The sequence below is a fragment of the Lipotes vexillifer genome, unplaced genomic scaffold (assembly GCF_000442215.2).
Source record: "Lipotes vexillifer unplaced genomic scaffold, Lipotes_vexillifer_v1.1 scaffold325, whole genome shotgun sequence".
Classification (NCBI taxonomy): Eukaryota; Metazoa; Chordata; class Mammalia; order Artiodactyla; family Lipotidae; genus Lipotes; species Lipotes vexillifer.
Window position 1 is genome coordinate 1,683,297 of NW_006799313.1, and position 17,135 is coordinate 1,700,431.

Here is a 17,135-nt window from a genome sequence, read left to right on the forward strand (position 1 = left end):
GTGTGTGTGTGTGTGTGTGTGTGTGTGTGTGTGTGTGTGTGTGTGTGTGTGTGTGTGTGTGTGTGTGTGTGTGTACTAGAGCTTAGAGAGGCTGACTCTATAGGATTCAAGGCTGGTTGGCATCAGCAGGGAGAAAGATAACGGAGAAGGGCTTTGAGTGTTCTGCCCCCGACCCCACTGTCCTCTTCCTTGATAGCATTTTCTAGCATCCTTCAGATGTCAGAGGATATGTCCCTGACTCAGAGATTGGTTGTCATTTATCCTAGGTCTATAAAGAAAATAAAGATGGATTTTAAACAGGACAGACACACACATTTTACTCACCTTAAACTCTCCTACCACAGAAGGATCTTCATTCTCATCTGATTTGCCTCGATACAGCTTGAAAGTATCTGAGAAGTCTGTCAGGCCCTCGAATTCCATTACATCCTCTAGTTCACAGTCATATATCTGCAAACCATCAACAGATTCTTAATTTCTCATTAAAATACAGGTGGAATCTAAAATCAAAAAGACTGACAATACCAAATGGGCACGAGATGTGGACGGAGCCCCAGAACTCTCACATTGCTGGCTGGAGTGCAGAATGATATGACCACTTTGGAAAAGTGTCTGGCAATTTCTTATGAAGTTAAATATCCAGCTACCCTATGATGCAGAAGTTTTATTCCTAGGTATTCATCCAAGAGACATGAAAACATGTCCACATGGTATTAGAATGTCCATAGCAGCTTCATCATCAGGAGAATGGATAAACAAGTTGTGGTATATCCATACAATGGAATATGACTCAGCAATTAAAAGGGGCAAACTACTCATGCACAAGACAATATGATGGCTCTCAAAACTACTGTGTTGGGCTAAAGAAGCCACACACACACACAAATACATAGTGTATGAGTCCACTTATTTGAAGTATAAAAAAAGGCAAAACCGATCTATGGTGATGAAATCAGATCAGTTGTCTCTAAGAGGGTTGGAAGGTTGTGAGAAATTGAAGGGAAAGGGGTACAGAGGAGTTTTCTGGGGTGATGGAAATGTTCCCTGCCTTGTTTTGGTAGTGGTTTATGTAGGTGTATATACAATGATCACAACTCAGTGAATGGATTACTTTATTGTATGTAAATTATACCTTGATAAAAAGCTAGAAGAGGAGAAGGAGGAAGAAAGGAAGGAAAGAGGGAGGGATGGAGGATGGACTGTGGGGCTGATCTGCCAGCCTAGCTTATTTCTCTAAATAAGCGGTTCTTTACGTACTGGTGTTTCTCAAGCTGCACTGAGATGTTATGACAATCACATGAAAGAAAGTAGATTTTTCCACATTCTGAAAAAATGAATAAAGAACTGGAAAACCCAAACCATTAACAGGAAGATCGTCCATAGCCAGACCAGCCTAGTCCAATAGCTTGTCTTCCTCCTGGACACACAGTTGTGATTGTACACTGCATACATGTAAAAGAATCAAATTCTCAGCTAGTGAAGCTGATGCTCGTTTAGAGGACAGAATAAAGCATGTTGACATTTCATGCTTTTTTGCAAGAGCACCGTGTCTTTGAAGGTCTCCCTTGGTCAAACTGGACAATTGTTGGCCTAATTAGTGCGGTGCCAACCCATTCCCAACCCTCGGCCAGATGTCCCCAAGGCCTAAAGTGGCAGTCACATAACCATAAATCAACAGCTGTCCTCAAGCCCCGGGAATCTTGGCAAAGCCAAAATCCATCACAAGGGGGCTCCCCAGGAGGCCAGAGGTGCTCCTGGCCCCTCAGCCTCAGCACCCACCATTGGACCTTTCAGTCTTTCACTCAGCTCTGCCTGTGGCCAGTTGTAACGCATGTCAATCCCCCACCCACAGTAGCATAGGCCCAGGTACCTGGAGTTTGGGATAGCCTTTCTGAATATATTGTCCACATTTTTCATGTTCCCCTGTGGAAGCATAATATTTACTCCACCAGTCAATAATTTCTTCCTCCTAAAGAAAGACATGAAAATGGAAAAATCTTTCGTGATGCCCTGGATTTCCAGTCATTGCAAGAAAACTCATAGGTAATAGACAAGAGAAACGGGTACTTCTGAACCTAAAAGAGGTGAGATTATATGACTCTTGTTTACATGCACCAAAGTATTCAGGATTCTTCTACCCAGAAGCTGGAGGTGAAATGATGGCCAATGAAATGTGTTTCGCTTTAATGGCCACAGCTACACTAGATGATTTTCTTACATTCTATGGATACAATCTATTCATTGTCTGTTTTTACTCCTTTATCCTGTTGACTTGATATTTACATACGCAGATAAATTAAAAGAAAACTTTCAGTATGTGTTTACTATTTCATCCTCCAGTATGTGTTTTCCACTGTTTCATTTCCTTAGCCCTTTCAGCCAGCAATGCGTTGCAAAACAGAGCTCACTAAGCTAAGAGTGGGTAAAACTGGTTCTAATTCAAGTTCCATCCTTTACGTTAGAAGCCATACCCTTATGTTACAAGCCACACCACATTAGGTACGTTGTTTAACATCTCTGAGCATCATTTTCTTCATCCACTGAATGGGATAATAACACTACCTATCCCCATCCATCTCATAGGATTGTTTTGTTTTGTTCTTTGGCCACGCTGTGTGGCACGCGGGATGATCTTAGCTCCCCAAGATCCCCGACCAGGGATTGAACCCATGCCCCCTGCATTGGGAGCACAGAGTCTTAACCAGTGGACCACCAGGGAAGTCTCTCATAGAGTTGTTTTGGACATCACATAACATCATTAGGAGAAGGAGCTTTGAAAATTATAAAATGTGAAGCAAGAGTAGGGAGGCATCATGGTTTGTTTAGACCAGTGGCTCCCAACCTATTCTTGGAGATTCTAATTCAATCAGCCTGGGGTGAGACCTGGCATACAGGATGCTTTCAAAAGTTCCCCAGGTAACGTGCAGCCAGAGTTCAGAATCCGGTGGTTCTTTGATTGGGCAGAAGGGACAGCATTTAGAATCACTCGTGCAACATTCTCAAACTGTAGAAGGCTGTAGTTTATCGAAGGCTACTATAATTTCCACTCAGATTTATAACAAGAATAGATCCCATCAGACCCACCCGTGGCTTAATCTACCTAGGAAGGGTGAGCTTGCCCAAAAGAGTGTGTCACCAGCAACACAGCCTCTTCTTGCATCTGGGGGAGAGGAAAAAGGAACACTCAAGAAAAGCTATTTCTTATTTGTATGTGGTATATATATGTTTATACATACACCTACAGTTATTTCCCCTTTGTGGATCAGTAACCCAACCCTGGATTTAAAAAATTATTTATTTATTTATTTATGTATCAGCTACAGGCAGAAAATACATGAATCTTAAGTCTAGCAAAATGTGTATAATAGTTACCTTTTCTGTTAGCTGCCCATCACATACATATGGGCAGGAAGGGGACAAACCATGTACAGGTCACACAGAGATGGACACCCCATGAGCATTAGGTTCAATGAGAAAGAGAAAAGGAGATGTTACTGTTCATCCATGCCTTATATTATCAACATTTTGATGGATTATTTATTCAGGATGATCTCATAATTAAACACATCTTATTGGCTTCTTCTCTGAAGTGTGCAAAAGAGTTACAAACAGTATTAAAATAAAAGGCTTGGAGGTAGCCGCCCATGTCCCATGTTTTAATAGAGTTAGACAATCTGTCCACCAGCATAGTGATCACAAAGGAAGTGGGGTGGGGTGGACGTGGGGATGAATACAGTTACTCATCTCCCTGCCCCAAACCTTTTATTCCATTTAGCTTCTAAAGTATATCCCCAACTTGGCCTAATTCTCATTCCTTCCGAAACTCCTGTCCCAAGATGTTTATGTCCAACATGACTGCAGCACCATCATGTGAGTATCTTTTCTTGATTTTTCCCCATGCCGACGATAAAGCACCAAATACATATCCATCCATAAATGGATGCCAAGTCTCTCACTGGCCAAATTCTCCCATTTGAGTTTCTGCATGGAGAATCCACCAGGGGATGAGAGAATGGACAGCTAGGATGCTGGGGCTTGACTCTTCTCTTGGTACCTGCTGGAACGTCAGCCAAGCTCACCCTTAGGGGCAGTTTGAAGAATTGCTACCTCCTAACTTCATTTCCACTGCGAGGGGACAGCGACTCCTCACTCCGGGCACTTCCTGGAGGGAGTGCTGGGCGGCCACGGGGCTTCCTCAGCAAGTGCCCCTCGGCATTTTCCACATCGACTTTTGCTCAGCACACAGAAATGCCAAGAGAGGCAGAGAGACAGATAGCTATAACAATTCTTTCTATTAGATTCATGTCAAAGCGAGATTAAAAGTGAAATCATCACAGCTGAATTGAGATTTTGGAGAGAGGGACTTTATGCCAAAAGTGTTTTCACATTCTGAATGGCTCCTGAATTCATATTTTTAGAGTCTGTTTATTCACATCTACTCTCAGCTACTTGAAATCATTTCAAAGAAATGAATAGTTCATGATTTAAAAAGCGTTATTCAGAACAGATTGCTGATCTTAAGATCTAGGATTAATACGGGAGAATTTATTCACGTCGCTTGCTCATTAGTTCACGTGGCAAAGTAGCTGAAGCAGCGAGAGTAACTTGCTTCATTATATCCAAACGGCACAGAAGATTCTCCGCTGAAGCTTAAAATAATCTCATTTGTTTAAAGATCGTCTTTCACTCCAAAATCTAGAAAGAATCTGAAAGGAGAGTTCAAGTCTTTAGACCGAGGTCCCCGCAGCCCCAGGCAGCTTCATGCATTTTCTTATCATACATACATGCACTGTCGCTGGAGAAGCCATTTTGCTGAGTGCTGTTGACATACTGCTTAAGCACTGGAATTGGAAGGTAATTGTTGAAATGGCCATGTAGGAACGTCTGTGTTATCTGGCTAGCACTTAGCAATTTGTCCCCAGTGCTTATTTCCTGCTTTACTTGTGGTGGTGCTGAGCCCATCTGTTAAGAGCTCCCAGGGTCACCACAGGGTAGTGGTGTGAGTTTCTGTGAGCTCGAAACTGTCACCTGAAGCCACATTCTACAGCTCCCATCAACAGCACAGTGTTGACCCATTCCCTCAATTTACCAATAAAAGGCTTGAATTGAGTTAGTGGTAATAGGTATTCATCACACACACATCGCATGTACATGTAACACATGCATATCACCTGCATGCATATATATTACATGCATGCACGTGTATTACATGTATATGTAATCCAGGACATCAGCAAACTTGTCGCTGGCTCTTCCAAAGCTCAACTTTGCTCATCTGACTTTGCATAGATGAGTGCTATATTCCCCAGTGAATAGGTGGTATCAGATTTTTAGAGGCAATTCCAAATAGCCTTTCTTATCAACACAGTATACCTCCAGTAGCTGTTAGGAGAGCAGCTGAGTGAAAGTTATTTATAGTACATGAGAATGACTGATACTACCTTCCTCAGCCCTGCTAAGCTGCAACTTAAAATATGATGTAAACTCAACTTTCACAATGTGTCGCTACAGTAGCCGCATCTGTTAACTACTGTTAAGAAATGAATGAGATTGGGGCATAGACTGGCTTTATTCTTTTTCTTGAGCCTCCATACCTGGGGCTACTGAGTATACAGAAGGCCCAAAGAAGAGCTGATTAACAACGGGAGGCAGGAAAGCTGGAGGCCGATTACAGAGCAGGATCTTAAACTGGCTTTTTCCAGAGTTGTGAAAATGTACGTAAAAGATCTTAAGTATATTATACTTAGCTTCGTCCTAGGCTACTACTGTTTTACTGGGAATATTTGGGGTTGTTTATAAAGTGAACACAGTGGTTTTGCATATTTGATATTGTCATTTCTGACTGTGGAGGATTCTCAGGGAATAGAATCAAACACACTGCTACGCAGTGCTGGCTGTAGAGCCCACATTTAGTATGGTCCAATTGTTAGTGAGTTTAATGCAGTGGGAAGAAAGTGGATTTCTTTAAAAGCACTGTTTATGGACATAACACATTAAAGTGCAATCATGTGCACTTTTCGGCCAGTTTGCACATTAAAACATGCTGTGAAAGTCCATCGAGAATGCCAACAGAAATGGGGAGATATTTGATGTTTTCTTTTTTCTGGGCTGGGAACTTTTTTTTTCCCCTCTCCTTCTTGTTGAACTGGCCGGAATGGTTTTAACATACGGTCCTGAGTGAGCATTTCCACCAATTTCTTGATTTGGAAAACCACAGTGAATATAAAAGTCGGGGATATCCCATACACTGACAAATAGGGTCGTTAAAAACCCATGACACTTCTGTTTCATGTAGGGGAAAAAAACTAGTGTGCTGCGTGGCCCCTCTTCTGAATGTTGTGGTGCTGTGTATTTGCTCCTGAAATTTCTCTTTCTTGCAAATGATATCACTCAGACTGTCCACATTAAAGGTCCTCAGACCTGCCTGCACATTAGAATCACTTGGGGAGATTTTAAAATTTACTGTTGTCTAGATCCCTCTCCCTCATGGAGAGTGGAGCACGGGTCTGAGTATATTTTAAGTATCCTGGGTGACTGAGGGTAGAGGACATGAGTCCACACAATGTCACCGCAGCTACTGACGAGTGTAAGATTCAGGTTTTTTACCGTGATAAGCTGGTTTGTTATTTTATTTTAGTTGCACTGAATGGTTGTTTGACCGAATTCACCTAATGCTTAGATGCCTGGAAGATAAAACTGACATCATTCAATGATCAGTTCTGAAGCCTACCTTTGATGCCAGTAATGGTTTGGTGTCTTCTATTTCAATAATGACGTTCCGGCAGGGTGGGGTAGACAAAAAGGAGGCTGCAAGACAATTTCATAATCTAAGATACTTACAAAAATATAGTGGTGAACATTCTACTCCAAGTTCAAGTTCAACAGCCACACAGTGGAAGGCAGAGTTACTCCTGGATGAGACTTACTAAATGGAGAAGACCACGTCTGAATGTAGAAAAATAACCCAATTCATTGCTTTTCCCAAAATATGATACAGTTTTAGACATTTTTAAGGGGATTTTATGGCCCATTTTTTTCTTTTATCTTTGACAATTAGCCCAATCCCGTACACAGGAAATGCTGAAAAAAGAATTGCGTCAACACATGTCTTTAGAGGATGTAGGAGTGAGGTCGGGGCAATGGGGGCTGGGGGGAGCTACACCAAAGGAGCTTCCTTTTCAGGGAATCTGTTCTAAGACACAGAAAAGTAAATCAGGGTGAATAGTTGCACATTTCAGGGCTGAAGTTGCAGTGGCTCATTCAGCTTGGCTCTCACAGTGTACATAGAAGGAAAAGGCACACATCCTGGCTTTAAATAATTCCCAGAATATTTGTGGCTCTGGATGTTGAGGTTAGAGCAAGGGGCTCAGGAGCAGCCCCTGGGCTCACCAGGTTTGGTTCAGCTGAAGGGGGTGCTGAAGCCTCAGCCTGGGGCCGGGTGGGATGAGAGGTACAGCTACCCTTTATGGAAGAAGGCATCAGGCAGCCAGACATTCAACAGGAGGGCAGAACTCAGACAGAACAAACTCTGCCAAGCCAAAAGAACTTTGTGTTTAACCCAGCATTTGATGTATAGGACATAAAGGAGAGAAAACACATTTTTTAGGCGCCTACCATGTGCCAGGCAGTGGGCTAACCTGTTTACATACATGATCTCATTTAACCCCTCAAAAATCCTGTAGAATATGTGCATATGTGGCATTATACCCATTATAGAGGTTAAAAAACAAACAAACTGAGGCTAAGAGAAAGCAAGTCATTTGCTTCCAGTTAAACAATCACAAGTGAAAGTGAGTAATCTAGGTCTGTCTGACCCCAAAGCTTGTGTTTCAACCATCACACCAGAGCCCAGAGCAAAGTAGGCCCTTAGTAAATGTCAGAGAAATAATCAGGGAAACACCAGGGAAGCAGAGGAGACTGACATTTATTGAGCATCTATGATACGCCAGTTGCTATGCTGTTGCTAGGTGGCACCCCCAAATCTATCAGAAGTCTCTAGGCTTCCAAGATAGCTCCCCTCCAACTCCCCAACAACTGCAGCAACACAGGACAGCCAGGTGGGAAAACATGCCGGAACACAACTGCATGCAAGTTCCTTCCTATATTATCATTTCTCCACTTTACAATCCTCATGTAAACAAAGCCTCGGGGACAGGAGGAAAGTTATTCTGTGTGCTTCCAACATTAGGCCAACCAAGCACATTCCTCAACTCTTACCTCAGTTTGGTTTTAAGAAACTATCAGATTGATCTAAAATAACAGATTCTGGCCTTGGGAACACTGTGCTCCCCATACACCTTAAGGATTTTCCTCTTCAGGGGCTTTCTGAAGCCTTGACCTCACTTCACACTAACTACAAAGAATCACGAACCAGGAGACCTCTGCCTAACCCTGACTCATAGACACAAGTAGGTCTACACAAGCGATTCTGGGGACAGAGAAAATTTGCAGCATTTGTACCTTCCTCATGATTTCACATATTTGTGTCAAAGAACTTTCTCTCATGAAAGCAACAGGAAAAACACTAGGAAAACAGTTTCTCTCCATTAAGTAACCCCAGATAAAAGAATGCCTGCAGTTACATTAATCCTTGATGTTATAAAAATGTTGCTGTTTTAGGCACCATCAACTCAGCACAAAAATGCTTTGCATGGGAAATGTATGGATAAACACATGTAGGGTTTTGCTCAAGTGTGACTGTGAATTTTTCTCTCTCTTCTCTGAATCAGGGATACAGGATGCTCAGACCCACATAGCAGATGAGCTTCAGAGGCTTTGTAAAATCAATACCAAACCTCATGGAAGATTAAATAGAACTGGTTAGCAGAACAGCTCTGAAATAGAAGACATCTGTTTCAGTTTGGAGGCTACCAACGATCAGATGAATGGGTGTCAATTCTCCACTGGGCTTAATCTTATGAGCCTAGGGGCTCTGGGATCTTGTTCACGATGGGACCCAGTCCCCAGCCCCTAACGGTCTCTGGCACATGGTAAATTTAAAAACAAGTAATTCTTGAATAAACAAGAGCAAAATACTATTCATTAGTTATTATTTAGTATAGAACCCAAAAGTATTATACCCTGCTCTATCACTTATTAATTATGTGACCCAAGGCCAGGAATTTAAACTCAAGCAGGTGTTATTTTTTCTTCGATAGATAACAATGAAATATTTTTCAAATTATATCACAACAATGTTGTGATGCATTAATGAGGCAGGACAATAGATGGAAAGCAATTTAAAATAAAAATCCCCCACTCCTTCAGTGTTTACAGAGGGGCCCCTGTATTTCCCCATCAAAATATTTATCACAGGACTTCCCTGGTGGCGCAGTGGTTAAGGATCAGCCTGCCAATGCAGGGGACAGGGGTTTGATCCCTGGTCCGGGAAGATCCCACATGCCGCAGAGCAACTAAGCCCGTGTGCACAACTACTGAGCCTGCGCTCTAGAGCCTGCAAACCACAACTAATGAGCCTGCGTGCCACAACTACTGAGCCTGCGTGCCACAACTACTGAAGCCTGCACACGCCTAGAGCCCGTGCTCTGCAACAAGAGAAGCCACTGCAATGAGAAGCCCGCGCACCACAACGAAGAGTAGCCCCCGCTCGCTGCAACTACAGAAAGTCCACGCGCAGCAATGAAGACCCAACGCAGCCAAAAATAAATAAATAAATAAATATATTTTTTAAAAAACTTATCACAGCAAACTGCAATCACCCATTGTCTTGCCTTCTCTGCTGGATGATACAAAAAAGAATGTTCATCCAGGAGCAGGACAATTCAGAAAGTAATAGCTTGAGCATTGGGCCCCCTCAAACAAGGCCAGGATTCAAGGGTAGCTCTGCCACTTACTAACTATATTACCTTGGGAAAGTTACATAGCGTGCTGTAAATCTGTTTCCTCATCTGCAAAATCTGGACAGTGAGTAGTTACTTTGAGAGTTTGTAAAGATTAAATCAACTCAACATGAAAAGTCCCAAGATGCTATTTAGAGACTTGCAGTTACCTTTTAGCTGTGGCACGATGTCCTCCTTTCCTGCATAAGGGTCGCAGCGAAAGCGGTCCAGGCGGTCAATGGTGCATTGGCCCACAACGGGCTTGCGCCCAAACTGCCGATGGTCGATGACCTTGATCACCAGCGGAGGCATGTACAATTCTTCCTTGGGCAAGAGCTGGGGGTCACAGAGGTAGGTGTCACTTTTCTGTTTAAGACCTGACAAGGGCAGACTTGCCAATTAACTCCCCCAAAGGGACCAACCCAGGCTCTTTCTGCCCATTTGGTGTAGTCCCTGGGACCCACAGCGAGCAGTTCAGTAATGTACATGCCAGGCAAGCAGCCTGGAGCTGAAGGGCCTGAGCTCCGAGCCGGGATCAAACCCTGGCTCTGCCACCGACAGCTGCATGATCTTAGGGAACTCTTCTCTGTCCCAGTGATCTCCTTAATAAGAGTAGGGGTGCTGAATTAATATATGTGAAGTGCTTAGCACTGTACCTTAGCACCTGGCTCTGCTCTGTAACAGGATGTGAAGTCAGCATTTAGTTAGAATTAGTTAAAATTTAGATCGAGATAAAACGGAACCTTCACGGGAGATAACTGTGGCTTGACAGTCTTTCAGCCCTGGAAGTTCAATGCCAAAATGGGATGCTCATTTTTCCTCCATGCCTCCTGGTTCCTCTATATGGAATTTGGTAGCCTTGGTGATATTGTCTGATTGGGGAATCATGGGCTGGTCTCGGGTCTGCCTGGTGCGTGGTTCAGATGATTTCCACCTTCGTCTTCACACAGGAATAGAAGCTGGGATCAACTGAGTGGCTTTCCTCACCTCTGCTGACTGAGGCTAGATTCCAGGCTAGAGCTTGGGAGGTGGGGAAGGGGCTGGGGATGGAACAAAGATGGGTAGAGTGGCCCAGGGGATCACTCTGGGATTCTGGCTCGGAGCTTCCAGGTGGCACTCATCTGTAGCATCGCAAGGGGAAAAGTATTGACTTTGAAGTTGGAAGGACCTAAAGTCCAAACTCTGGCTACCCCCTTGCTAGCTGTGTCCCCTTGTGTAAATCACTTAACATCTCAGTTTCCTCCAAAGCACACATAAGAGGGGTGAAAATACCTGCCCTGCAGGGTTGAAGACTTAATGCAGGGAGTGTGAAGGCAGCCAGCACCGAGCTCTGTGTAGCTACTGCTGCAATCTCGACAGAGTCACTGCAGCACAGCACGCGGGGCCTGGCACTCACTACGGAACTTGCATAAGGTGGCTCCCCTCTCCAGGCCTCAGCTGCCTCATCTGTAATTGGAGAAGTTAAGCTCCAAGACCCTACAGTTCAAGAGTGGTGTGCTGGAGACCCCAAGGGCAGAAAAATGACTGGGGTGGGGAAAGAAATGGGAAGGTTCTGGACCTTCCATCCCATTAAACTGAAGAAATATGCCTTTATTTCTTAACGCTTTGTATAGTAGAGTAAAAAATAAAGATTTTTTTTCTTTTTAAAAAGATAAGGATTTAAATGCTTTAAAAACGGAAAGACAGGGCTTCCCTGGTGGCGCAGTGGTTGCGAGTCCGCCTGCCGATGCAGGGGACACGGGTTCGTGCCCCGGTCCGGGAAGATCCCACATGCCGTGGAGCGGCCGGGCCCGTGAGCCATGGCCGCTGAGCCTGCGCGTCCGGAGCCTGTGCTCCGCAACGGGAGAGGCCACAACAGTGAGAGGCCCGCGTACCGCAAAAAAAAAAAAAAAAAAAAAAAAAAAAAAACGGAAAGATGGAGTAACCTCTTCTTGCTCCAAAGTATTATAGGGTCTATGATGGAGGCCTGTGAACCAGATCTGAGGCTGCTGCCTTTCTAATAACCAGAGGGTAACTTTGATGGAACAAAGTGGCACCAACCCAGGGACACCTGGAGGCAGGGCACAGTCATGGGCTCTTAGGACATGGCCCCATCACCTCGCAGCTGCCCTTCCCCAGCCAGCCAGTCACTATCCAGAGGGTTCTGGTCCACGTACACCTGCAGGGCCTGGGGGTTAATATTCTGCTCTTGGGGGATTGACCAAGAGCCTGTTACAGAGAGCTGACTAGATGGACAGTTCGTTGGAGAAATATATTAGTATTGCTCGCAGATACTTCTGTGTCACTGGGGTTGTCTGAAGCTTTAAGAAACCATCACTACAGTGTGAGAATCTAAGGGGGGAAAGTCACTGACATGCTGTCTGCAAGGCAGGGTTTTTCTGTTTGTTGTCAGACTGGAAATATATAAACTACAGACTTTGGAAATTATATATATATATATATAAAATATGTGTGTGATTTGTCTATATTCATTTTCAAGTACAGATCAGCTATTCAACAGACATGAACTATTACGGAGTCTTGATACAGTACCACTTTCATGAAGAGAACAGAACTTGGGAAGTTGGGCGTCTTCTTCAAGTTTTTGATCACCACTGACTCTACCCTTTCCCCTCCGCACTCCACAATGAGACTGGGGGAGGTGACAGAAGCCATCTGGTAGTTTTTCATATTTCTTAAGCCCCAAGCTAGAATCTAAGAAAACGATGTAAAGAGAAGGGAAGGAAACCCGGCATATTAGAAATAATATTCAAAAGGAAAAACCCTGTCTTAATAACTGGCAAATTCTTTAAGATTGACTCGTACGGATTTGCCTCAAATCTCTGAGAATGTCACTCTAGAAAACCTGGAGGTCATACAAAGAAAGCGGTTTTGCCCATTTACCTCTCCTACCTGAGCTGCTAAAAAGCAGAGAGGATAAGAGTGCAGGGATCCAAACCTGGCTGCGCCATATCACAGCTCGGAGAACTCTGGCCAGTTAGTAACCTCTCTGTCTCATCTGCGGACGGGGCTGAGAGCATTACCTATCATGGGTTATTCTGAGGATGAAGTGTAAACTTCTTAACACAGTGACTGACAATGCAGGCACTAAGTAAAAAAATAAGAGCTGTTGTTTAAAGTCATCTGCTTCAGTCTTAGCAAGACCCCAAGAACGGAAATCTCCAGGTAACAGCTGCTTGACTGGACAGAAGGAGAGCCCTCAATAGTAGGCAGGACGCTGTCCATCAGGCTCCTTCCATCTATATCTGCTCTGTCTGACATGTCAGCATTTCTCATTCCTCCCTTCCCTCCCTATACCTCCCTCTGAGGTCCCCTTTTCTCTGCACATAAAGACACACTGCTCTGAGTCCGTCTCCTCTCTCCCAGTTCTCCAGTTGACACAGGAAACTTAGAAATCCACTGGCTCCCAGTAAATGGGAATTCTAGATTCCTCCAGGAATGTTGGGATTGACTTGTTTTTATTGCTTTGACAAGCATTCTATTTCCATGAATATTTCAATTTTTTAGACAAATTCTATAGGAAATTGGAGACAGCAAGAGAAGATGCAGCAAGATTCTATTCCTATATGAAAGATTCCATTTCTATAGCCACATCCATTTGAGGTGATCAGTAAAACAAAGTGAGCAGCATACCTCAACAGCAGTGAGCTGAACCACAGGCCTGATGCCCTGGGGGACCATGTACAGACTTGGTGCCCTTTGCGAGGGAAGAATGGGAAGGTTGGAGCCATCCTGTGAAACAAACATGGAAATGTCAATGCCTCCCTTCAGTTGAAGCGAATAGTGCCTGGAGTTGTTAACAAGTGTTTTGATTGGCTACTCTGAAAAAAATAGATGAGTGAGAACTCGGTAAGTACCTTGTGCCTCAGGATCAGCTCTGCAGTTACGAGGACATCCCCACAGGTTTTGTCTCCATTCATTACTGGGTACCAGAGAAGTTTGGGTGTGAGGTCCATTTCTGAGTTTAGTTTCACCAGAGGAGAGCACATGCTTCGTCCTAAAAACTCATCTTTGCCCTAGAGAAACAAGCAATCCTTAAATTCCCCGAAAAACATCCCTATAAATCTCCATCATTCCCCTAGCCATCTTAGAAATTCTCAATTACCTACCACTTGGTCATTGTCAAAAAGTTCAATGACAACCTTGGGTGGGTTCTGTAGGACTGTTTGGGGTTCCCCATAAATTTCAATTTCATCAAATATAATCGTTTGGTCCCAGGTAGGATTCAGGGTTGAGTGGATGATCTCGGTGGTTTTACTTCGATGAAGGAAGGAGACATGAGCATATGGATCTAAAACAGAAAAAAAGAATAACCATGGCTGAAGTCTGACATGGTAAAACCATGGCCATGGCTGAAGTCTGAAATGGTAAAACTCCTGGAAGAAAATATAGGGGTAGGCTCCTTGACACTTGCTTGGCTATGGTTCTTTGAATTTGACACCAAAAGCAAAGGCAGCAAAAGCAAAAATAAACAAGTAGGACAACATCAAACTAAAAAAGGTTCTGTGCAGCAAAGTAAACCACCAAAGAAATGAAAGCCAACCTATAGATGAATAAAGAAAAAAACATAGATAGATAGATAGACACACACTATGAAATATAATTCAGCTTTAAAAAAGAAGGAAATTTTGCCATTTGTGACAACATGGATGAACCTAGAGGGCATTATGCTAAGTGAAATAAGCCAGACAGAGAAACACAAATACTACATGGTATCACTTATATGCGAAACAAACAAAAAAAGTCGAACTCATAGAAAACAGGCAGTAGAATGGTGCTGTCAGGGTGCCTGGGGGCAGGGGAAATGGAGAGAAGTTAGTGAAAGGGTATAAATGTCACCTACAAGATGAATAAGGTCTGAGGATCTAATGTATAACATGGTGACTGCAGCTAACACTGTACTGTATAATTGAAATTTGCTAAGAAAGTAGAACTTAAGTGTTCTCACACACTCACAAAACAGGTAAATATGAGAGACGATGAATGTTGTGGAAATCCTTCCCCAATGTGTACATATATCAAATCACCACGTTGTACACTTTAAATATATTACAACTATATTGTCACCTATATCTCAATAAAGCTGGAAAAAGATAAGAAAACAAAAAAGAAGTAATCCACTTCTCCTCCATGCTAAATAATTTCACCAAACCTTTTTGCAATTGCTTGGGAGCTGACCTGTCTGAGCAATACCCTGCTGTCTAACTTGAAGCTTTTGCATAAGCTAAAAGGGTGCTTGGCTTTTAGCACTGCAGCATCTTATGAATGGGATTCCTTGCTTTTGTCCCGATGATGTATCTTTTATCTCAAACTGCAAGGAATGTGCTTAGAGTTTTATGCAACTTTAGTTGAGAAATTAACTTTGACTTTCAATGATTGAGTGCCCCCTGGTGGTGAATATTCAAAAGTGTCTTCAAAAACCATTTTGGAGATGTGTATTACAGAGATAACCTTGAATCTGCTTTAATTTGTGAGAAAAGGAAACGATTCACATTAATATTAGTGCTCGGAACATACCTCACAATTGATGTAAGCATGCTGGAGTGTCAGGTAACTGCTCTTAGAGCTGTTTCCATAGAAACCCCAGGGAAGCTCTGACGGCCTTCAGGTCCTGAAGTAGAATGCTCCCCCTACAGCCCAGGGAGCCCAGGAACTATTCATGGTCCCACTAGCAACAGCACAAATCCCCCAGCAGCAGGCGCCCAGAACCTTCCTCTTAGAACCAGTCCAAAGGCAACAAGAGCAGCTGGGGTGTCAGTGCGAGGGGTGATGAAGCCTCATGGTTTGGTGGTGCCAGGAATTGGGGAGCAGGGCAGCAGAGGAGGTCAAGATGGACTCCAAAGTAGGGGAATGGGTGATCTGGTGATCTTTTTGTCAACTTAAAAGAGCTACAAAAAATATATATATAAAGGTGAGGACTTACCAATTAACCCAAGAGCCCAGGGGTAAAAACACAACTATAAACAGAAAGCAGCAACTGCTTTTCTTAAGGTGTTTTTTTAATCACTTAATCAATTAATGATTAGTAGTATTAAAAGACCATGAATCTTCTCCAGCACTCAGCAACCATGCTCGGCATACTCAGCGAGTATCTAATGACCGAGCAATTGACTTCAGGCATATCAAACTACTCCCAATACAGAAAGGCTTTTTGTTGTGAGAAATAACTCAAAGCATCCACTTGATGAAAAGTAGAATCAAGCTAGCCTGCTGTGTAATAACATGTGAGATGGAGACTTTTTCCCTTTACCTGAAAAGCTATCCTTGTCTAGAGCCATGAGGTTTCTGGCTTGATAGATATAGCAACGCAGATGGTAAATGTAGACTCCTAAAAAGAACAGGATGGAGGTTACTTACAAGAAACAGGACACTGTATTTCTATTTGGAGATAATATATGTTTCAGGTAAATGGGTTACCCAAATCTATTTCCCCACGGTAAAGAACACATATACAGTGGTGATGACATGTCTTCCCAAAGTAGTTCTGTCTCCTGCAAAATGAAACTTATTTAAAAAGTACTACAGGAAGCTCAATGCAAGTGTGTCAATCACGAGAACATACTCCTGGTGTAAACTACCTGGATTTAGGGTGCTGCTTGTCATCGCCGACCTTTAAAATGACACTTGGTCTCTAGGAGTTATAGAAATAGGGCTTTCCAGACCATTTCAGCACCAGATCTAGGAAACAGTTATCTGCTAAACGTTTCTTTGATATTTCAAAGACTTTATACTCCTTATCATTATTATATTAATGCATATACGACCCTCCCCACTATGCTGCCACCCCTCCCTGCCCCTGCAAACACACATAATTTGAGAGGCAGGAGAGCATTTTGATTCATTACACAGATTCTGGGAACCAGACTACTTGAGTTCAAATCTTGTCTGTAGTGCTTACAAGCTATAAGATCTTGGTCAAGTTATTTAATCTTTCTGCACTGGGTTTCCTCCTGTAAAACTGGGACCAGTAATAGTGCTTACTTTCTACGGTAGCTATAAGAATTAAATGAGTTAATATATGTAGAGTGCCTGGCACATGCTAAGATGTATATATGAGTATTTGCTATTATTATCACAGAGTAGGTCTGCTTCCAAAATTCCTGAAGGTTATCATTGAAACCAACCTTAACTTTTTGAACATTTTTTCCAATTAGAATAATCTTTTGTGGGAGCTTAATAGGTAGCATGAGTACATATCAGACAGATTATGTTGAAATCAATGAGCTGACCACCCTCTACCCCAAACATAATTTTTTTTTTTTTTTTTTTTTTTTTTTTTTTTTTTTTTCGGGGGCC

The 17,135-nt window shown here is 43.0% G+C and overlaps 1 protein-coding gene across 1 annotated transcript in view; it reads right to left on the reverse strand.

Annotated features, from left to right (window-relative positions):
• MYOF (myoferlin) overlaps positions 1 to 17,135 on the reverse strand; it is a 160,916-nt gene that overhangs the window by 25,893 nt on the left and 117,888 nt on the right. Inside the window, 11 exon segments of the mRNA XM_007471569.1 lie at positions 325 to 450; positions 1,871 to 1,969; positions 3,373 to 3,384; positions 4,785 to 4,841; positions 6,731 to 6,807; positions 10,010 to 10,175; positions 12,372 to 12,533; positions 13,473 to 13,571; positions 13,697 to 13,855; positions 13,949 to 14,130; positions 16,090 to 16,167. Coding sequence (XP_007471631.1) covers positions 325 to 450; positions 1,871 to 1,969; positions 3,373 to 3,384; positions 4,785 to 4,841; positions 6,731 to 6,807; positions 10,010 to 10,175; positions 12,372 to 12,533; positions 13,473 to 13,571; positions 13,697 to 13,855; positions 13,949 to 14,130; positions 16,090 to 16,167 — 1,217 coding nt within the window.